General features: G+C 45.4%; 1 protein-coding gene across 1 annotated transcript in view; it reads left to right on the plus strand.

The window, feature by feature from the left end:
• The window catches only part of LOC311329213 (NLR family CARD domain-containing protein 3-like), a gene marked incomplete at both ends in the record, with an annotated part of 51,692 nt that overhangs the window by 16,438 nt on the left and 10,981 nt on the right, over window positions 1-24,273 (plus strand). The window contains 3 exons of the mRNA XM_084463088.1: window positions 6,005-6,178; window positions 9,754-9,927; window positions 11,842-12,015. Of these exons, the coding sequence (XP_084319214.1) occupies window positions 6,005-6,178; window positions 9,754-9,927; window positions 11,842-12,015 (522 nt within the window). The remainder of the gene's footprint in view (window positions 1-6,004; window positions 6,179-9,753; window positions 9,928-11,841; window positions 12,016-24,273) is intronic.

Below are 24,273 nucleotides of genomic sequence, written 5' to 3' on the forward strand. Positions count from 1 at the left end.
ATAGAACAATGGAAAGTTACACTAGGCCAGACTGAAAGTCTGGTGTGTCGACCTCCTGGAGATGTCATCCTGTTATAAATGAGGTGAGCACAGCCAGGGGTTTAGCATGTGAAAGGTTGAAGGAGGTAAAGTGAAACTGTAAAACAAAGGACAAGGCTGAGGAATAACAATTTCTATGACAACACCAAACCAGAACACAAAATCCACAAGTTCTTGATGAATTAAGACTCCATAACTTTTTCCATGGTTAAATAAAATAAATTAAGTCAATGATCCAATCATTTCTGCAGTTTTAAAATTAAGGCGAAAGTGGTTGCCAGTGTTTGCTGTAGCCTGAGTCCTTCAACTTGAATTATTATTATTACGAATGTTGCATCCATATTACAGGATTGTTCTCGGTTTCTGAATCCCAGCAATACTTTCTGCTGTACCAAGATCTCTGCATTACATCAGCACAAACATCTCTAGTTTGGTTGGCAGAGCCTGGTGATGGAGAGAGGCTGGGCAGAGGCTTGTGATGGTGGAGATGGTAAGGTGTCATAAATCACCCAAAAACATGGAGGCATCCTGTAACTCAGCTAGGCTCTGACAGATTTGTTTCCTGTCCAACACATCCAGTTAGCCTTGATGCAAATGGCAAGGTTGTTTAGCCGGGTCTGCGTCATTGTCATTCTCAGCCATGTCTTCAGACGTCTCAAGGCACTGCAACTTTGCTCTGCCGCTGCAGAGGAGACAGGAACAACCATCAGCAGTCTCAAGAGGACATCACCTTGCTCGAAAAGAAGTCGCACCTCTGGCATCGTTTCATGGAAAATGTCTGCTACCTCTGAGGAAGTTATACACATGTAGTTGACGTTGAACATTTTCAGCTGCACTTCTAAAGCCATGGCATTCAACTCTGGGTATTCATCAATTACTACATCAATCTTTCCAGAGATGAGTATGTCCTCTAAACTTTGCAGCCTTTGAAGCCCATCTTGGCTGAAACGCTCGGTGCACTGCATTACAACATTGCCCAAGGTACTTAAGTACTGCATTCTGTAGTACGCTTTGGCAGGAGAATGATGATGTGGTGTGGCTGCACCAGTAAAGCGTTTTGGAGGCATCCATACATGAGGCATGCTTTGGAGTACAACTGGTCAAAGTGCTCTTCGGATCTTTTAGCCTGGATGGTCACAAGCTCTATAGCTGCTAGCATCCCTGATATTGTTTGGCTTCTCTGCTGCAGAGAACAGTTCAACTCCTCAAGACTGCCATGACATATTCTGCCAGAATGATGCTGAGAATGGTATTGCCCCTCAGAAAGCTGTCATGAAGGCCACTTGCTTTTGCAGACATTTCCATTGTGGTGCATCGAGCCATTTCTTCTGTGGCTGTGAGCACAGATTCATATTGGGTTAGGACAGAGCGCATGGCTGGCGTTTGCACTTTCCACCAGAGAGGCGTCAGTGTTTTTGGAGATGCGTGATATGACTTTGTTACAGAGGTGAAGTCTTGAACTTCCCGGACTGGTTGTATAAAAAGCCCAACTTGTGCACCAACTGCATTGCATCTCTTATTATTTGGGAGGACACACAGATGGCTTGGGTAATCAGATTTACACGATGTGGACCACAATGAACATACTGCAAGAGGATGCTCTTTTTTGAGATGGGCTTGCACACCTTGCATCCTACCAGACATATTGGCTGCCCCATCATACGTCTGACCCCGTAGTTGTGATAGTGGGAGATTCAGGCAAAGTAGAAGATCTTTAGCTACACTAGCTATGTTTTCTCCGGTAGGCCTAGTGGACATGACTTGATATAGGCCAATTAATTCCTCTCTGGGCTCCAGGTTTTTGTTAACAAAGCGCAGACGGAAGGACTCTTGCTCAACTCCTGTTGCGTCCTGTGTACCATCAATGATACGGGAATACTGAACTACTGGTAACGATGGGATCTCCTTTGTAATTTCACGTACTATAGAGTTACCAACGATTTTAAGGACCTTGTTTTGGATTTTGAGAATGGTGTTAGTACAGGTGGGGGAACTTGGGAGTAATAACCTTACCCGTGGGATCTCAATGCACCGTCTGCGGCATTCGACACCACCGCTCGCATGCCCATAGAGGGAGAAGTAATACTGCTCATTGACCCATTGCTGTAGCCTCATCTGGCACATTAGATGAGCACCTTGTTCTCAAACTCCTTGTTCTCCGTCTGGTTGTAATTTAATTATTAGCCTATCTATCTACAACCCCACGTTGCCATTTGGTTCATTTTAATAGTCAGGACCAACTTCAGTCCTCTGGATGTCAGACAGCGCCATGCTCTCTAAAGGCATTCTGAAAAGTTGGTCTTCCTCCTCAGGATGACCTACCACCCATTATATTGTGCTTAATTAATAGATCCTGCATCCTGTCAGGTAGAAAATGTCAATCAATCAATCAATCAAAGCTTTATTTGTATAGCGCATTTCATACCCAGAGGCAACACAATGCGCTTTACAGAGAACAAGGGAGTTGGGCATACGACCCACTCTCTACATATTCCAGAGGGAAGCAAAAAAACAGTAATCACCTTTACCAATCAGTAAATGTCTATCAGAATGCTGTGACACAATAAATAGAAGGGAATATTAATCAATGTAATCAATCACACCTGTTGCGCTGTCCGCTCTTTAATCAGGTTAATCAGGGCCGTTCTGTTGCCTAGAAACCTTCCATCAGGGAATGCAAAAAATTCACACGTGCCGTATTAGCCGCTCTGCTGGATCTGGCATACCTGGACCCACCAGACACCACTACTTAATTCATTCCTTTAGATCCAGACCCCTAAACTTGGAAATGGGGACCTCATTTCAATGATGCCGAGCATATACATAGACATTAATAGGCAACACTCAATAAATACTTCAGATGATTTATATATATATATATATATATATATATATGCACATATATATATAAATGTGGTTCCTTCCTCCCTGTTTGGGGGATAAACTCGATTCAAATGCAGACTGCCCATTGGAGTTGATTAGGCCCCATCAACAGTACTGTTTGTTCTTTCATCAGGTTGTTTTAACAGGTTTTGAGGGAGATTTGAATAGTGGGTCCAAACTAACGTGGGGGCATGGAGACGGGAACAGGACCATTAGGCTACGCTATTGACAACAATGATGGGCTAATAGAAGTGTTAGGCTGTTGATTTAAACAGTCATGTCAGTGCTCACTGCTATGAGATTAATGTAGAATTAATAGCCTATAGAATAACCCCATTCAAAAAAAGAAGTTTTGTTCCAATAACCACTGGCCTAGTGAATCTGTTGCTCGCTCTATAGAATCACAAGTTCACATCACCATAGGATGCTTTCTCAATTGTTATACATGTACATACATTGTGCATCTCAAATGTAATGTAATTATAGTTTATATATAGGCTAGTTATAGTTTTGCTGAATAGGCTACATTCCAGCCTAAAGTTACCAGTCTCTCAACAGTATTGTCACACGCTCTGCTGCCACTAGTTGCTTCTTGATCAACGATGCCTCCTGGTGGTTAGTGTGCAACACTGCATGAAAACACGTTGGTGGATCCCGCCACTGTGCTGACACCACGGTGCCGCCGCGTTTTGTGAGTTCCAACATCAGAGGCTCAGGCACTGTCCATGTCCTGTCCAAAGAGCCTTAGCACCCTCCAAGCTGACTCAGGTCCATAGTGTCCAGCCAATCAGGAAAGGCCTTACATACATTTCTATGGATGCTGAGTATTCATTAGAGGAATTAAAAACCTGCTCATGACTAAAACATATTAGATGCAGCAGCACTCTCTCTCCTAGCTCCAGAATGAGTCAGTCTGTTTATAATTCAGTCTGAGAGAGGAAGACAATATAGCTGTCATTCCTCCTTTTCACCACTAGTGTAGCAGTGTTTGTCAGAAGGCTGAAGTGAAGAGTGAAGCTACGCCTTTAGTCAGAATGCTCTGGGAGAGCTGTGTGGTAGTTTCTCAGTGCTCTCGTGTTCTCCCGTGCTCTGGGAGAGCTGTGTGGTAGTTTCTCAGTGCTCTCGTGTTCTCCCGTGCTCTGGGAGAGCTGTGTGGTAGTTTCTCAGTGCTCTCGTGTTCTCCCGTGCTCTGGGAGAGCTGTGTGGTAGTTTCTCAGTGCTCTCGTGTTCTCCCGTGCTCTGGGAGAGCTGTGTGGTAGTTTCTCAGTGCTCTCGTGTTCTCCCGTGCTCTGGGAGAGCTGTGTGGTAGTTTCTCAGTGCTCTCGTGTTCTCCCGTGCTCTGGGAGAGCTGTGTGGTAGTTTCTCAGTGCTCTCGTGTTCTCCCGTGCTCTGGGAGAGCTGTGTGGTAGTTTCTCAGTGCTCTCGTGTTCTCCCGTGCTCTGGGAGAGCTGTGTGGTAGTTTCTCAGTGCTCTCGTGTTCTCCCGTGCTCTGGGAGAGCTGTGTGGTAGTTTCTCAGTGCTCTCGTGTTCTCCCGTGCTCTGGGAGAGCTGTGTGGTAGTTTCTCAATGCTCTCGTGTTCTCCCGTGCTCTGGGAGAGCTGTGTGGTAGTTTCTCAGTGCTCTCGTGTTCTCCCGTGCTCTGGGAGAGCTGTGTGGTAGTTTCTCAGTACTCTCGTGTTCTCCCGTGCTCTGGGAGAGCTGTGTGGTAGTTTCTCAGTGCTCTCGTGTTCTCCCGTGCTCTGGGAGAGCTGTGTGGTAGTTTCTCAGTGCTCTCGTGTTCTCCCGTGCTCTGGGAGAGCTGTGTGGTAGTTTCTCAGTGCTCTCGTGTTCTCCCGTGCTCTGGGAGAGCTGTGTGGTAGTTTCTCAGTGCTCTCGTGTTCTCCCGTGCTCTGCTGCTCTGTTGTTGTGTGTGATCATGCGTGCACCTCGCTCTGCACGAATGCTCTTTACTGAGCTCTGTGTGTCTCCCCTATATGTTATGTGTAATGAGTTTTAGTCAGTGAGGCATTCTTACTCCCATCTATTCTCTGATCTTCTAAAATAGATTTTCGGTCTTTAACTGGTCAGAACCAGCTGGAGCTGACCCCCCGATAACTTTTAAAAACTGCTAACTCAGCGCTTGGCATGTTTCCACCTCCTCACATTGCACCATACATACATCCAGTGAGGAGTAACACGTTAGAAAGTACCCGTGCGCAATGCATCAACAATCCCTCGCCTACACGGCTGGCAGTTCTGTCTATGGCTCTGACAACGGGAGCTCTCTGCCATGGAAACACCAACACTATTTCTCCCTCCTCAAGATCAAGGACTAAATACTGGTCAAGTGTAATCTATGTATAGAGGCCCATAAGGTGTGAACCTGAATCAGTTATTCTGAAAGCACAAATGCCATGGAAACAGGTATTTTTCCTACCCTCATTCCTCGTTATTATTCAGGAAAAGGTGCAAATGCAGTCACCTCTGTCGTGGTGCAGCAAACTAGCCCAAACTAGCCTACTCCTGATTTCTCTAAATCGTATGCTACCAACGGACACATCACCTAGAAGCTGCGTCAGTTATCGATTCATATCATTGTGGATGGCCACAAGTTAAAAATGCCCTTTTTTGCAACATAAGACTTTCATTTCACTATTAATTTCATGTAGGCTCCTACACATGATTGAAAAGTGATCAGTAGTGACTATATTCTGTATTGGTCCATGTAGCCTACAGCATGCAGCGGGCTGAGAGCTGACTGTTCTATCATCTTCTAGGACTGTACATCAACATTGAGATTTAAACCTGTAATTTGGGCTATGTGTTCATTTCCCCCATATCAAAATATAACATGCTGTATACTGTAGGCTATCAAATTAAACGTTTGAGAAGCTTCTCCTCTTGAGGTTGGCTTATTGGTTTGAAGGCTAGGAATGTTGTAGGTCACTGGCCAGAGATGAGGTAGCCTACGAGTTATTGAAAGCTGGGTACCCTTTATTAAGCCTTAGGCTACATATGACGTGTATATTAAACAAATCATATCATTAAGATTAACATGTCATTAAGGAACAAAAAGTCAAACATGTTTACTTTGTAATTTCAGACTCGCTGGATGTGACCTCAAGGAAGCCTCATGTGAAGTGCTGGCCTCAGCTCTCAGCTCAAACTCCTCCCACCTGAGAGAGTTAGACCTGAGTAACAATGACCTGCAGGATTCAGGAGTGAAGCTGCTCTCTGCTGGACTGGGGAGTCCACACTGCAAACTGGAGAAACTGAGGTCTGTATCCCTGAGCATATTCACATGTTAAATGATGGGATTTAAATGTCTAAGTAATTGTACATCTCTGTCCTTGAAGAGGGATGTTTTGAGCATCAACATTCAAGTTGAGAAATTATCTTTGGACTACAGTACATACAGTAGAGTTGACAAAATAGGGACTATCATCTCAAAGCATACATACAGACATATACAGACTGTAGGTGGTGGGTGGGTCCTTTATTGAAGGAACAAAGACACAATCAAGATTAAATACAAATGTACATTGGGTACAAAATATACACAAAATTCCAATACACAAGAGTGCAAATAAACAATGTGTAAAACATGCCTAGGTGTACATGATGAAGTATCAAGTAGTAATTCTACAACAGAGAGTTTGGATACTTGATTCTGATTGGCTAGCAGCCGTGGTAAAATACTCTGTAACCCACGGCTGCGACCGCATAACACATAGTTAATCTCATTGACGAGGCCATTGATAAAATCAAGCGGTAGGCTATGCTTTGCGTAGCAACCACTCGCAGCAACCTTGCCCTTTTCGTATCCTATTACAATTACGCACTCATCAGTCCGACTCCAACACTTCCAAACCCCTACCAGCAAAAATGAGTGCTCTGGAGAACTGTTTTAATAACTGCACCATGGCTGGAAATATTCAAATAAAGGTGAACCACCCGAATTATGCCTTATGGCTTATGTGAACAAGGCCAACCCAAATAGGCGAGATAGCCATTTAATTCAGAACTATAGCCTATCGCCGAAGATTTTGTAATCCTAAAATGATAAGAATGATCAGTAAATAAATGATTGAATGTTACTACTGAGTGGTTTTTGTGAATATATATATGTAGTAACCGTTGTAGAAAAGCAATTGACCCCTCGAGGCAGTGGGTTACAGGGGATTTTACCACAGCTATACTTCTAACAACGCCCCGTAGCTGTGTTAAAATCCCCTGTAACCCACTGCCTCTCGTGGTCAATTGCTTAAGTAGGCTATAGCATGTTGGTAACTGTCCATGTCCTGTCCAAAGAGCCTTAGCACCCTCCAAGCTGACTCAGGTCCATAGTGTCCAGCCAATCAGGAAAGGCCTTACATACATTTCTATGGATGCTGAGTATTCATTAGAGGAATTAAAAACCTGCTCATGACTAAAACATATTAGATGCAGCAGCACTCTCTCTCCTAGCTCCAGAAGGAGTCAGTCTGTTTATAATTCAGTCTGAGAGAGGAAGACAATATAGCTGACATTCCTCCTTTTCACCACTAGTGTAGCAGTGTTTGTCAGAAGGCTGAAGTGAAGAGTGAAGTTACGCTTTTAGTCAGAATGCTCTGGGAGAGCTGTTTGGTAGTTTCTCAGTGCTCTCGTGTTCTCCCGTGCTCTGGGAGAGCTGTGTGGTAGTTTCTCAGTGCTCTCGTGTTCTCCCGTGCTCTGGGAGAGCTGTGTGGTAGTTTCTCAGTGCTCTCGTGTTCTCCCGTGCTCTGGGAGAGCTGTGTGGTAGTTTCTCAGTGCTCTCGTGTTCTCCCGTGCTCTGGGAGAGCTGTGTGGTAGTTTCTCAGTGCTCTCGTGTTCTCCCGTGCTCTGGGAGAGCTGTGTGGTAGTTTCTCAGTGCTCTCGTGTTCTCCCGTGCTCTGGGAGAGCTGTGTGGTAGTTTCTCAGTGCTCTCGTGTTCTCCCGTGCTCTGGGAGAGCTGTGTGGTAGTTTCTCAGTGCTCTCGTGTTCTCCCGTGCTCTGGGAGAGCTGTGTGGTAGTTTCTCAGTGCTCTCGTGTTCTCCCGTGCTCTGGGAGAGCTGTGTGGTAGTTTCTCAGTGCTCTCGTGTTCTCCCGTGCTCTGGGAGAGCTGTGTGGTAGTTTCTCAGTGCTCTCGTGTTCTCCCGTGCTCTGGGAGAGCTGTGTGGTAGTTTCTCAGTGCTCTCGTGTTCTCCCGTGCTCTGGGAGAGCTGTGTGGTAGTTTCTCAGTGCTCTCGTGTTCTCCCGTGCTCTGGGAGAGCTGTGTGGTAGTTTCTCAGTGCTCTCGTGTTCTCCCGTGCTCTGGGAGAGCTGTGTGGTAGTTTCTCAGTGCTCTCGTGTTCTCCCGTGCTCTGGGAGAGCTGTGTGGTAGTTTCTCAGTGCTCTCGTGTTCTCCCGTGCTCTGGGAGAGCTGTGTGGTAGTTTCTCAGTGCTCTCGTGTTCTCCCGTGCTCTGGGAGAGCTGTGTGGTAGTTTCTCAGTGCTCTCGTGTTCTCCCGTGCTCTGGGAGAGCTGTGTGGTAGTTTCTCAGTGCTCTCGTGTTCTCCCGTGCTCTGGGAGAGCTGTGTGGTAGTTTCTCAGTGCTCTCGTGTTCTCCCGTGCTCTGGGAGAGCTGTGTGGTAGTTTCTCAGTGCTCTTGTGTTCTCCCGTGCTCTGCAGCTCTGTTGTTGCGTGTGATCACGCGTGCACCTCGCTCTGCACGAATGCTCTTTACTGAGCTCTGTGTGTCTCCCCTATATGTTATGTGTAATGAGTTTTAGTCAGTGAGGCATTCTTACTCCCATCTATTCTCTGATCTTCTGAAAAAGATTGTCGGTCTTTAACTGGTCAGAACCAGCTGTAGCTGACCCCCCTATAACTTTTAAAAACTGCTAATTCAGCGCTTGGCATGTTTCCACCTCCTCACATTGCACCATACATACATCCAGTGAGGAGTAACACGTTAGAAAGTACCCGTGCGCAATGCATGAACAATCCCTCGCTACACGGCTGGCAGCTCTGTCTATGGCTCTGACAACGGGAGCTCTCTGCCATGGAAACACCGACACTATTTCTCCCTCCTCAAGATCAAGGACTAAATACTGGTCAAGTGTAATCTATGTATAGAGGCCCATAAGGTGTGAACCTGAATCAGTTATTCTGAAAGCACAAATGCCATGGAAACAGGTATTTTTCCTACCCTCATTCCTTGTTATTATTCAGGAAAAGGTGCAAATGCAGTCACCTCTGTCGTGGTGCAGCAAACTAGCCCAAACTAGCCTACTCCTGATTTCTCTAAATCGTATGCTACCAACGGGCACATCACCTAGAAGCTGCGTCAGTTATCGATTCATATCATTGTGGATGGCCACAAGTTAAAAATGCCCTTTTTTGCAACATAGGACTTTCATTTCACTATTAATTTCATGTAGGCTCCTACACATGATTGAAAAGTGATCAGTAGTGACTATATTCTGTATTGGTCCATGTAGCCTACAGCATGCAGCGGGCTGAGAGCTGACTGTTCTATCATCTTCTAGGCCTGTACATCAACATTGAGATTTAAACCTGTAATTTGAGCTATGTGTTCATTTCCCCCTTATCAAAATATAACATGCTGTATACTGTAGGCTATCAAATTAAACGTTTGAGAAGCTTCTCCTCTTGAGGTTGGCTTATTGGTTTGAAGGCTAGGAATGTTGTAGGTCACTGTCCAGACATGAGGTAGCCTACGAGTTATTGAAAGCTGGGTACCCTTTATTAAGCCTTAGGCTACATATGACGTGTATATTATACAAATCATATCATTAAGATTAGCATGTCATTAAGGAACAAAAAGTCATACATGTTTACTTTGTAATTTCAGACTCTCTGGATGCTACCTCAAGGAAGCCTCATGTGAAGTGCTGGCCTCAGCTCTCAGCTCAAACTCCTCCCACCTGAGAGAGTTAGACCTGAGTAACAATGACCTGCAGGATTCAGGAGTGAAGCTGCTCTCTGCTGGACTGGGGAGTCCACACTGCAAACTGGAGAAACTGAGGTCTGTATCCCTGAGCATATTCACATGTTAAATGATGGGATTTAAATGTCTAAGTAATTGTACATCTCTGTCCTTGAAGAGGGATGTTTTGAGCATCAACATTCAAGTTGAGAAATTATCTTTGGACTACAGTACATACAGTAGAGTTGACAAAATAGGGACTATCATCTCAAAGCATACATACAGACATATACAGACTGTAGGTGGTGGGTGGGTCCTTTATTGAAGGAACAAAGACACAATCAAGATTAAATACAAATGTACATTGGGTACAAAATATACACACAATTCCAATACACAAGAGTGCAAATAAACAATGTGTAAAACATGCCTAGGTGTACATGATGAAGTATCAAGTAGTAATTCTACAACAGAGAGTTTGGATACTTGATTCTGATTGGCTAGCAGCCGTGGTAAAATACTCTGTAACCCACGGCTGCGACCGCATAACACATAGTTAATCTCATTGACGAGGCCATTGATAAAATCAAGCGGTAGGCTATGCTTTGCGTAGCAACCACTCGCAGCAACCTTGCCTTTTTCGTATCCTATTACAATAACGCACTCATCAGTCCGACTCCAACACTTCCAAACCCCTACCAGCAAAAATGAGTGCTCTGGAGAACTGTTTTAATAACTGCACCATAGCTGGAAATATTCAAATAAAGGTGAACCACCCGAATTATGCCTTATGGCTTATGTGAACAAGGCCAACCCAAATAGGCGAGATAGCCATTTAATTCAGAACTATAGCCTATCGCCGAAGATTTTGTAATCCTAAAATGATAAGAATGATCAGTAAATAAATGATTGAATGTTACTACTGAGTGGTTTTTGTGAATATATATATGTAGTAACCGTTGTAGAAAAGCAATTGACCACTCGAGGCAGTGGGTTACAGGGGATTTTACCACAGCTATACTTCTAACAACGCCCCGTAGCTGTGTTAAAATCCCCTGTAACCCACTGCCTCTCGTGGTCAATTGCTTAAGTAGGCTATAGCATGTTGGTAAATGTCCATGTCCTGTCCAAAGAGCCTTAGCACCCTCCAAGCTGACACAGGTCCAGAGTGTCCAGCCAATCAGGACGCTGATTGGATGCTGAGTATTCATTAGAGCATGGGTTCCCAAACTCCCATCAATGTGGGCCTCCCCTCTGAAAACAGTGACACACCCACGCCCCCCCAACCCCCCAAATGTGTCCATTTTGCAAGGCAGCGTCAGCTAGCCCATAACGTTACACAGCTAAGTTAGCTCGGTGGCACCTGCTGCTAGTTAACGTTATGACGTTTTCGCACAATAAATTCATGCCTGCGGGGGGAGGCTCTCTCTGCACTATCCACACATTTAGTATAATATTATAGTATCTCTCCCATTATTTATTTCAATCTTCTGACCTTTAAAATCACGTTTCATTCATAAAAACCATAGACATTTCAAAAATAAATAACATGTTTTTCCTTCTTTTTTTTCTAACCATCCCTCCGCGCCTCCCCTGACTTTCTCTGGGGCCCCCTGGGGGAGGCCCGCCTCACAGTTTGGGAATGCCTGCATTAGAGGAATTAAAAACCTGCTTATGACTAAAACATATTAGATGCAACAGCACTCTCTCTCCTAGCTCCAGAATTAGTCAGTCTGTTTATAATTCAGTCTGAGAGAGGAAGACAATATAGCTGTCACTCCTCCTTTTCACCACTAGTGTAGCAGTGTTTGTTTGTAGAATAAATGTCATCTTTGTCACAGTTAAATTATACAGAAAGCAAAGCTACTATCACAGAAGACTGAAGTGAAGAGTGAAGTTACCCGTTTCTGTACTTTATTAGTCTGAAATTGTGTTTGGCCAATGAAAACACTCTTTCTCAAAGCACTGATTACTGGTGAAAATGTTTGCTAATACTTGTCCTTGTCTCCTCAGCCTGAGTGGATGCAGATTAACAGAGACATGCTGTTCTCTGCTGGCCTCATCTCTCAGCTCAAACTCCTCCCACCTGAGAGAGTTAGACCTGAGTAACAATGACCTGCAGGATTCAGGAGTGAGTCTGCTCTCTGCTGGACTGGGGAGTCCACACTGCAAACTGGAGAAACTGAGGTCTGTATCCCTGAGCATATTCACATGTTAAATGATGGGATTTAAATGTCTAAGTAATTGTACATCTCTGTCCTTGAAGAGGGATGTTTTGAGCATCAACATTCAAGTTGAGAAATTATCTTTGGACTACAGTACATACAGTAGAGTTGACAAAATAGGGACTATCATCTAAAAGCTTACATACAGACATATACAGACTGTAGGTGGTGGGTGGGTCCTTTATTGAAGGAACAAAGACACAATCAAGACTAAATACAAATGTAGATTAGGTACAAAACAGGGGCGCTGCTAGGATCCCAAATCATTAGGGGTTGAGGGAAAAGCATCAGGGGCTGAAGTTTAGAGGCAGTGACACCTGTTAGTTTTGGTTTTGGGGGGCCGCATATATTTATGGGGCCCATGTGGGTTCGCCTCTATGCGCCAAAGAGAAACAAATACACACTCATACAGACTGCACAGTAATCCACAAACTACTCAAAATAATGTTAAAGGAGAATGCTCGTTTTTGACAACCTGGACCTTATTTATGGCATATTATAAGACGTTTCACTCACCGAGATAACTTTGGTGTAATTCGGAGGCCTGTAGAATAAATTTAAAATCCAGCGCGAGCCAAGTATATCCATGTAATGGCGGCGGACGGGGCACTGAGAATGCAGCTTCTAAAAAATCTGTTTTCATCAATCTGTCTTTATGAATCGCTAGTTGTGCTTACATAGAGCGAGGGCTTGTTGTGGTTTTTCACATGCCTCTGTAATATGATCTTTAGAAACGTCTTTAGAAACAAAATAGCTTCCTCACTTGCTCCAGCACGCATGCGCACAGCGCGCAAGCGTTGCTCCAGCACGCTGTGCGCATGTGTGCTGGAGCAAGTGAGGAAGCTATTTTGTTTCTAAAGACGTTTCTAAAGATCATATTACAGAGGCATGTGAAATACCACAACAAGCCCTCGCTCTATGTAAGCACAACTAGCGATTCAAAAAGACAGATTGATGAAAACAACTGTTTCGTGGCAGAAAATATATTTTTTAGAAGCTGCATTCTCAGTGCCCCGTCCACCACCATTACATGGATATTCTGGCTCACGCTGGATTTCTACAGGCCTCCGAATTACACCAAAGTTATCTCGGTGAGTCAAACGTCTTATAATATGCTGTAAATAAGGTCCAGGTTGTCAAAAACGAGCATTCTCCTTTAAGTGGCATCAAAATGTACTCTTTAGTGTGAACTAAATCAACAACATCAGCACGGTTCAAACAGAGGACATAACTTCTCTCTAGTATGCTTTGACTAATCTGAAGCTATCACTGACTTGGGACACCCAGGTGTTGGACCTCTCAGAACACCACAGAAGACAGGCTCACGTCCTCCACCTCCACAATGTAACCTGCTGAAGTAGCAGTGGTTGTAACTGAACGTATCGACTCCTGTGTGTCACATGAGATGGTCACCTGAAACACAGATCATGATGAGAATGAATACATTCTGATGAACATAACCCATACAGCAGCATAGAAGCTCACATTCAATATAACAACATGAACATAACCCATACAGCAGCATAGAAGCTCACATTCAGTATAACAACATGAACATAACCCATACAGCAGCATAGAAGCTCACATTCAATATAACAACATGAACATAACCCATACAGCAGCATAGGAGCTCACATTCACTATAACAACATGAACATAACCCATACAGCAGCATAGAAGCTCACATTCAATATAACAACATGAACATAACCCATACAGCAGCATAGGAGCTCACATTCACTATAACAACATGAACATAACCCATACAGCAGCATAGAAGCTCACATTCAATATAACAACATGAACATAACCCATACAGCAGCATAGAAGCTCACATTCAATATAACAACATGAACATAACCCATACAGCAGCATAGGAGCTCACATTCACTATAACAACATGAACATAACCCATACAGCAGCATAGAAGCTCACATTCAATATAACAACATGAACATAACCCATACAGCAGGGATCTGGCTGGTGTATATCTAACAAGCATGTCAGACATATATTTTGGAGCACGGTTGTGGAGTGATTTATAAACCAGTAGAAGAATCTTGAAGTCTATTCTGAAGCTGACGGGTAGCCAATGCAGAGCCTTCAGGACGGGTGTGATGTGAGCCCTCCGTCTGGATTTTGTAAGGACTCGTGCCGCAGCGTTTTATATGTATAATTTGCAGACGATTGATGGTTTTCTTTGGTCTGCTGGTTATAAATGCATGCATAAGTCTTTGTGTCGGCCTTTGAAAGGAAGGATTGCACTTTTGCCATGTTTCTTAAATGATAGAAAGATACACTAGTTATGTTATTGACATGAGATTCAAAGTTCAGATCAGAGTCGACTATGACACCTAGATTTCTAACCTGGTGTTTGGTGTTTAGTGCCAGTGTATTTAAATGTGTGTGTGACCTCAGACAGGTGAGGGGGAGGGCTCTGTATGACGCTGGTGACCTCAGACAGGTGAGGGGGAGGGCTCTGTATGACCCTGGTGACCTCAGACAGGTGAGGGGGAGGGCTCTGTATGACGCTGGTGACCTCAGACAGGTGAGGGGGAGGGCTCTGTATGACCCTGGTGACCTCAGACAGGTGAGGGGGAGGGCTCTGTATGACCCTGGTGACCTCAGACAGGTGAGGGGGAGGGCTCTGTATGACCCTGGTGACCTCAGACAGGTGAGGGGGAGGGCTCTGTATGACCCTGGTGACCTCAGACAGGTGAGGGGGAGGGCTCTGTATGAGGCATGTGTGAAGGCGAGGAACGTCGGGGTCTTGCAGGGGGTTGGGTTCCACCAGTGGCAGGGGGTTCTAGGTGGGGGGAGCAGTGTGAGGTTCAGGTGGCGGGTGCTGTACAAGCCCCCCATCCCTAAAAGGACAGGGGACTTGCAGTGGAGAGTGGTGCACAGGGCCCTGATGACCGAGCGCTTTCTGGCCGGGCTTGACCCCGGGGTGGGGGAGGGGGGCCCATACTGTGGTGAGGTGGAGACGGTGGTTCATGTGTTTTCTGTTTGTGCACGTCTTGTTCCTCTGTTTGTGCTGTTACAGCCCTCATGTGTGAGGTTGGGGTTTGTGTTTTCTAAGGAACTGTTTGTTTTGGGCCCACAGTACACGTGCAGGAGGAGGGCAAAGTGTGTTTTGCTCAATGTTGTGTTTGGGTGAGCTAAGTTGTCCATTTGGATTACAGGGAGGAATAAGGTGAGAGGGGCGGGGCCACGGACCCAGTCCAGGTGGTTAGGGGGAGGGTCTCTGCTTCTTAGGGTAGAATACACCTATTTTGTGATCAATAACAATGAGGCTGAGTTTGAGAGGGTGTGGGGTCTGGGGGTGGCAATTTGTACAGTGGGGGCAGATGGGCTTGATGTTTGTTTGTGAGCTGATGCCGTTCTGTGTTACTGTGTGTGTGTGTGTGGGGGGGGGGGGGTTGTTGTGAGTGTGTTGACTCGAACTTCATCTTACTGCTTGATTTGAATGGGGTGATTTGTGTATGTTAAGGAGGGTATTTGGTGTCTGTTTTCTCCCTAGTGTTTTTGTTTTGGGGGGGACTAAAAAGGTTCGGGGCTAGAGGAAGAACATTTGGGGCGTCAGGTATGAGGCTCCCCCTGCAGAACACTTCTTTAGTCTCAGAGACATTCAGCTCCAAGGAGCTCTCCTCCATCCGGGAGGTCAGGGTGTTGACATACTCAGAGTATGTGGACAGTGACTGCTCCTTCCTTATCCAGACATGCACAATTGTCACTTTTCGGTGAAATTTGCTGTTTTGAATCCAAAATAGGTCACCTACGTGATTCGTGCAGATCTGATTTTGGGGAAGGGGTCAAGAGCCTGAAGCGACTTACATAGAAAGATAATAAATCTGTGAGTCTGTGAGTGTGGACATTGGGATTGAGCCAGTGGAGCGTTAGAATCTGATACTGTGGATGTATGTTTGGATCTGTATGCGCGGGCATTGACAGTCAGTTAAAAAGCAGCAAGCGAAACTGAGTTCAAACTCAGTTCACTAGTCACAGTTCAGCGCAAGCCCAGTCTGGGACCTGCTGTTTGGAAAAAGCCAAGTTGCCACAGTGCTGTGTGGAAGTGCGTGCCAGCCACAAACCTCCATAGAGAAGATCAACTGAAACCCCCAAAAGTAGCCTACCTGCAGTCGTAAAGCCCAGGAACATATCCCCCTCACATTTCAAAATATAGGCTTTACCCCCCCACTTTTCTAATCTCTCAAATTACATTTATTTTTCCTGCCACTCTTGGGCGATCACTCAGCTGTTTGTCTGCTGTGTTTCTCTCACTGCAAGGTAACCGCAGCGAGGTAACGAGCAAAACCTGCTATGGATTTTCAGAGACTTAGCTGTTCTCATGCAATGAAAGCGGAATGGATTCAATTGGAGATGTGACTCGTCTCTGTATGTGAACTGTTTTATTCTTACCACTGCGTCAGGTAGGAGTAGGATATATGCTAGTAGCTAATTCAGCTCATCAAATAGTTGTGTAACTGGCGGGGCTGCTGCCCTTTTGCTCATTTCCTTTGTAAATGTGAGCAGTATCATTGGTAGCCTACGTTGCATTAAATGGGTTAATAATGTTAAATTGACTGCACTCATATAGCACTTTATATCCAAAGCACTTTACAATGGCCTCATTAAACCATTCATACACACATTCACACACCAATGGCAGTAGCTGCCTTGCAAGATGCTAGCCTGCTCATTGGGAGCAATTTGGGGTACTTGCGCAAGGACACTTGGACATGTGGACAGGAGGAGCCGGGATTTGAACCGCCAACCCTACGGTCATTGGATGATCTGCTCTACCTCCTGAGCCACAGAACTAAATTTGTACTTTGAACTTTATTTTGCTCTTGTAATTCTGTTAGATTGTGACCAGCACCAGGGTCATTCTAAAAATCATCCAATAAATGATCATTTGGTAGCTTATAATAAATAAATCCCTGCATCCCCCCCAGCAGGTGTGTTTTTCTCTGCTCAGGCCTCCGTCTCTCTTTCTCACCCCTAACCAGTTGGCATGTCTGCTTATCTGGGCCACCAGTGTCATGTCATCTGCATACTTGATCAGTGTCGGCTCCTCTCTGTTACCATGATGCTGTACCCAGAAGAGGATGGGGAGATGCTCCATCTAGAACTATTACAGCTACGTACTGAGGCCTGTGATGAAGGAATTCTTCAATCCATTAGATCAGTGTTGTGTTGACCTGTAGTTCATGAAGGTGACTCAGCAGTGTGTGTGTGTGTACCGTATTAGAAGCAGATGAGGTCTGTGAACAGAATCCTGGTGTAGGGGGAGTCCAGGTACTCAGCCACTGTGTGTAGGAGAGAAGGACTGGCCTCTGTGACCCCTCGCCTTGCAGGCAAACTAACGTGGGTCTAGACCAGGACGGGCGCGTGCACTTCTGCCGCTCTAGGAGAAAAACAATTATGCCGCGCCTATCTACAACGTAGGCCTACAGTACCATACCAGCAGCAACAATAAACAAATGTTAATATGCCATACACATAAACTAACCAAATAGTCTAGTGTTATGTTATGTTATGTTATTTTTATTTATAATGCGGCCCCCAACCAACTGTTACATCAGCCCGGGGCGCAGCCCGGGTACAAAAAGAGACAAACAAAAACAAGGGACTGCAGAGACACAAAATTAAACTACATTTAAGACACAAGACAAGGACATACATTATAGATCATCTGTAACAAAGAGGTGCGTTTTAAGCTGTGCTCTAAAAGAGTCCAGGGTGGTGGCGGACTTGATGTTCAGAGGAAGCTTGTTCCATAGCCCAGGTGCCATCACAGAGAATGCACGGTCTCCCTTTGTGACAAGTTTTGACCGTGGGACCTTCAGGGTCATCTGGTTGTCAGATCTGAGCCGGCGACCAGGCCTGAAGCTGGTAGGTTGGTCCAGGAGATCTTTGATGTAAGCTGGGGCGAGACCATTGAGGGCTTTGAAGACATACGTGAGGATCTTGAATTTCACTCTGCGCTTCACAGGGAGCCAGTGAAGGGAGGAGAGGACAGGAGAAATGTGTTCCCTCATCTTAGTGCCTGTCACCAGCCTGGCAGCGGCATTTTGGACTAGCTGCATGCTGTGGATGGTCTTGTCGGTGACCCCGGCATAGAGGGCATTACAATAGTCCAGTCTGGAGAAGATGAGCATTAGTACGACCCTCCGTAGGTCGCTGGAGGAGAGGAAGGACTTGATTTTGGATACTGTGCGCAGTTGGAAAAAACAGGATTGCACAACAGATTTCACTTGCTTGTCAAACTTGAGGTCTGTGTCAAATATGACCCCAAGTTTTCTGACGTGGGATTTTTCAAGGGTGGACAAACTTCCTAGATTATTTCTGATCTGACTGATCGAGGTGGGGTTGCCGATCAGAAGGACTTCACTCTTGGTGTCATTGAGCTGCAGGAAGTTTTGTGACATCCACTCCTTTATGTCCCGCAAGCAGTCCTTCAGACGGTCCAGCCCAGAGGGATCGTCTGCCCTGAGTGGAAGATAGATTTGAGTATCATCTGCGTAGCAATGGAAGGAAATCTTATGGCGATGAATGACTTGGCTGAGGGACAGCATGTAGATGGAGAAAAGGATGGGACCCAGTATTGAGCCCTGAGGGACCCCGCAGGTGAGGTTGACACGGCAGGATGAATGGTTGGCTATATTCACTGAAAAGGTCCTGTTGTTGAGGTAGGACTTGAACCAGGACAGGGCTGTGTTGGTGATGCCAACCCCCTGTTGGAGGCGGTCGAGGAGGATGGTGTGATCTATAGTATCAAATGCTGCACTGAGATCCAGGAGAACCAGTGCAGCACATTTCCCTGAGTCAACGATGAGGAGTAGGTCGTTTAACACCTTCAAGAGGGCAGACTCGGTGCTGTGGCCGGCCCTAAATCCGGACTGACATTTCTCCAGTATGTTGTTGTGTTGGAGATAAGGCTGCAGCTGACTGAGAACGGCCTTTTCCAACAGCTTTGACAGAAATGGTAATTTTGAGATGGGTCTGTTGTTGCTGGGGATAGTGGGATCTAGGCTGGCTTTCTTAAGAAGGGGCTGGACCACCGCTTCTTTTAGGCATGATGGAACGATACCTGTGGCCAGGGAGCAGTTGATGATGGACAGGATGTGAGGACCAACTGCCTCAAAAACCTCCTTAAGGAGGGGGGCAGGGACGGGGTCATGAGGGGACGTGGCTGGTCTCAAAGCGGCGGCCATCTTGGAGAGGGATGAGAGGGAGATGGAGCTGAACACGGAGAAGGTGGATGAGCATCTCAGAGTAACAGCTAGGTCCCGGGTGGGGGGTGGGATGTTTCTTCTGATGTTGTCGACCTTTTCTGAGAAAAAGGACAGAAACTCATCACACTTTGTAGGGGATGCATCCTGGATAGCAGTAGTAGGAGGGCAAACAACAGAATTGATGGTTCTGAATAAAATTCTGGAGTTTGGAGCATTTGCAATTAGACTAGCAAAGTACTTGGCTCTCTCTGCTTTAACCACCCTGTGGTAGCTCTTCTGTCTGTCCCTCAGTATTTCGAGAGAGACCTGCAGGCCATCTTTCTTCCACCTCCGCTCAGCCTGTCTCCATGCTCTCCTCTCTGCTCTGGTGGTCTCATTTAGCCAAGCCACAGCCTTGGGTTTGGGCTCTTTCATCTTGAGAGGGGCAATAGAGTCCAGAACAGAACGGCAGGTGGAGTTGAACACGGACATTAGCTCCTCTGGGTCTGATGACAGCACCTCACCTGCCCTGGTGTTTTGGGCGGCAGCAAAAGCAGAGGAAAACTTAGCAGGTGTCTGGGCGCTGATAAACCGTGAGAGGCGTGCAGGACATTGAATGTTAGTGGAGGGCTGAGACAGAGAGGATTGAAACACCACAGCATAATGGTCACAGTCAGTATGGGCTGTCATGGTTTCCACATTGCTGACAGGGAGATTGACAGAGAGGACAAGATCTAAGGTGTGACCATTTTTATGGGTTGGGACAGAAACATGTTGGGTGAGACCAAAAGAGTCTATCAGGTCCATAAATTCTCCCTCAAAGCTCCTTGTGGGATTATCAACGTGGATGTTGAAGTCTCCCAAGATCAGCACTCTGTCATGGCTGGGAATGATTTCACTGAGGAGGTCTGAGAATTGAGTTGTAAAATTCTTACTCTCTTTGAAAGACTTGCTGTCCGTTGGGCGGTAGATGGTCAGAACCAGGAGGGGGTCAGACATGCCCACTTTTACCAGAAGAGCTTCAAAACTGGAGTATGTGAGGCAGTTCAACACAGAACAGCTGTATTTGTCCTTGTGCATGAAGGCCACGCCCCCTCCAGTCTTTCCGCGTCTTGGGTTGCTGTGGTAACTCCAGCCAGCTGGGCAGCGTGCTTTTTTTTTATCAACAAACTTCTGCCATAACCACACCCCCGCGAGTTTTCATTGGACAACCCTAACCCTAATCCTAACCCTAACCCTATCCCTAACCCTAACCCTAACCCTAACCCTAACCCTAACCCTAACCCTAACCCTAACCCTAACCCTAACCAATGAAAACTCGCGGGGGCGTGGTTATGGCAGAAGTTGGTTGGTAAAAAAAATCACGCACAGTTCATTGAGAGAAGAATAATCCCCAGGGATTTGCCATGATTGCGAAGAATTACAGTTGTTGTTTGGAAATTAACTCAGACAGAACGGATGTTTTCTCCTTAACCGATCTGGCATTGAGAAGCCCGACTTTCACCGTAACTTCCCTCGCAGACGAGGTAGGTGTTCTTGCCGGCAGGCTGGGTTCGGGGCTGGATGGGAACGGGGGGGGACAGATGGACCTGGTCCAGGTCTAGGGGACAGATGGATTGTCTTTGGAGAAAGTTTCACCGCTCTACCCGCACGATGTCCTCGGCGTCTACCTCACCTCTCCGGTGAATCCGTCGGTCAGTAAAGTTAACGTTACTCCAGGGCTCGAAAGGAATAACAAAGGTAGGCAATAGGTGGTTATTCGCCTGTGTTTGTTGATCCTCGCACCAAACGAGGTTTTCCTCCATTGAGGCACGGATGTCAAAAAGCGCTCTCCGATCATAACTGTAAATGATCAGGTTTGATTGCAAGATACTTTGACATAGTAAAACGAACAGATTAACATGAAACGCCAGGAATTGGAGTGCGTGGCTTGCTGCTGTCATCATCATCACCTTTGACCTTCTCCTATCTGGGCTGTGCAACGCTAGTCTCTCTAGTTGGTGTTAGTTGTGTTAGTTTAGTGTCCTCAGTGTCAACAATATATGCATGACACAGCATTATGCAGATCCATACCAATAACACCCAGGTCTGCAGAGTAAATATAACCTGGTTCCACATTCTCTACAGCAGAGATGACAGCTCACTTACTATTAATACATTTGTATTACAATACAAATCTTACAATACAATTGTAGCTCCTTGTAATTGTGTAGCAACTCATAATGTAATAAAGGCTCATAATTTAATAACGGCTCATAATGTAATAACTTATTACATTATAAACTAACAAAAGTTCATAATGTAATACTCAGCTCCTAATGTAATAAAACCATGCGCTCATAACGTTCTAACTGATTTGCGCATAATGTAATAAGAGCTCATAGTGTAATATTACTAAATACTAATGTAATTACATTATGAGCCTTACTGGGGCCGCTCATAACAGCTCATAATGTAATAATGGCTCATATAGTTAGAAAAGTATTAATTATCATAATTTTTACCTCTGCCATTCCTGTGGGGGAGGAAGGTAATGTTTCACTTGTCTGTCTGTCTGTCTGTCAAACAATACATACAAAACGTCAAACATCAAAAAATTATTTTCCTTGCATGCCTTGCAGCCAAACGGCTGATATTAATGAATTGGAAAGTGAGAAAACCAGGCTGTTTCTCTAGAAACAGGTGGCTAGAGGACTTCCTCCATCTTCTAAGTATGGAAAAGGCCACGTCCATCCTCAGGGACATAGACCAGGACACTAGCGAGCTCTGGGACACACTAAGGCTGTTCCTATATTCACAAGAACATAGGTATTTTTCCCTACATAAGCAGTATTCAACACTACACAATCCAATATCCTACCTCTTATAAATAGGACTAATTCCCAGACTGACGATCTGTGTGGATAGGTAGAGCAATCAGGAAACGTACGCACTGTGCCCCCCCCCCCCTCCTCTAGATCATTGTGATTGTCGTTGTTTTCATCGCTGTCTTTTGTGTTGTTGTTGGTTAGGTGTCTGTTCTTGTTGTCTTATGCTTTGTGCATTGCAATGTAGCTGTCCTGTTTTTGTTTATTGCTTATTGTGTATTGTGAGCATGTGGTTGTCGTTGTTGTTTTGTGGGTTTGTTGCTTGTTTTGTGTCGCTGATCGTTGTGTGCTTTGTTTGAAAGCTTGTTGTCACCTTGCGAGCTGTCTTTGTTGTCAAAACAATAAAAACTATAAATATAAAAAAAGAAGAAAAAAAAAGAAATGCTATATTAAATTGCTAGGTATGATGTTAATGACATGTAATGCAACTAGGATATGAAATGTATGAAATGTATGTGTAATGCTTTTGTACGCACAGAAACTGTCTTAACAATTGTAAAAATTGGAAATTGGATCCTTAAAGTCTTAAAAGGCATTGAATTCATTCATCTTAAAATGAGGCCTTTATTTAGAGTAGTCTACTTGTCCACCTCTCCCAAAGGTAGTTTTTGTTTGAATACATAGACAAGCTACAGGTCAGACACGAAGCGCTCTGATCTAGACGGAGCACATTGGAACGCTCTGGGGCATGGAGGACCGTCTGAGGACAACCTAGAGCAGGCATGGAGGACCGTCTGAGGACAACCTAGAGCAGGCATGGAGGACCGTCTGAGGACAACCTAGAGCAGGCATGGAGGACCGTCTGAGGACAACCTAGAGCAGGCATGGAGGACCGTCTGAGGACAACCTAGAGCAGGCATGGAGGACCGTCTGAGGACAACCTAGAGCAGGCATGGAGGACCGTCTGAGGACAACCTAGAGCAGGCATGGAGGACCGTCTGAGGACAACCTAGAGCAGGCATGGAGGACCGTCTGAGGACAACCTAGAGCAGGCATGGAGGACCGTCTGAGGACAACCTAGAGCAGGCATGGAGGACCGTCTGAGGACAACCTAGAGCAGGCATGGAGGACCGTCTGAGGACAACCTAGAGCAGGCATGGAGGACCGTCTGAGGACAACCTAGAGCAGGCATGGGCAACTTTGATTATAGAGAGAGACACACATGTTTTATCCTCACTACCCGAGGGCCAGGTTGTAATCATGCACTTCTACCAGTGGGATATTGTAACCCCATCACTTAATTAGCCAATTATAGTTACTACATTAATGAAAATAACTAAATATATGCCGGTAATCAAAGTTTATTGGATGGACTTTCAATTTTTCATATATAAATGGATTTAGTAGGACCTAGGCTAATGCTTCTATTCATTTAATGAACTCTGCACAAAACATTCACACTCCTGAGTGGTATAGCCTACCATTATTTCAGTGCAACGGTGTCTCAAAAATGATGTACAAATGTTAACGCTGACACTAAGTGCACCAACTAATATTCATGTTCATAGTGCATTTTTACTCTGCCATCTCATACCATGACGTGTTTCCAATAAGCATGCATTCATCTCAAAAGCCATTAACCTTCACCCACAGGTGAATCAGTATAAAGTTCTGTGTTAATGAGATACTTGCGGCCTCTCCTGCTGGCCTACAAAGGACTCAATGTCAATGTTTGTGCATCAATCTGCATGAGCTGGAACAGAGTTTCATCTGTCAGCCTGTTTCTCTCTTTTGACTTGATGTGCTTCATTGTTGAGAAGCTGCTCTCGCAGATGTAAATGTTCCCAAACATGCTGGCCATTGAGAGTGAGAGTGAGTTTTTGGCCGCTCATGTTTGTTTTCGTCGCGTGTTGGTCATCCATGGTGTTGGTGGTGTCGTCGCGGAGGCGGCAGAGTGCAAACCAAGAGGAAACAGTACTGGGCTACAGCGCTCTTGCGCCCTCTATCGGTAGACAGTAGACTACGGTTCAAATGTGGACAAATGCCGTCAATGACAAAAAACTGATATTTGGATAGCAGGTGAAATTTATTGATATTTGGAAATTGACTCACGAGCTCTAGACAGTCTGGGGTCTTTCTCGCTCGGTGTTGTTTCGCCGGTCTAGAGCGGAAGCGCGATGACGCATCGCATAATCA

The sequence above is a fragment of the Borostomias antarcticus genome (assembly GCF_949987555.1).
Source record: "Borostomias antarcticus genome assembly, contig: scaffold_160, whole genome shotgun sequence".
NCBI lineage: Eukaryota > Metazoa > Chordata > Actinopteri > Stomiiformes > Stomiidae > Borostomias > Borostomias antarcticus.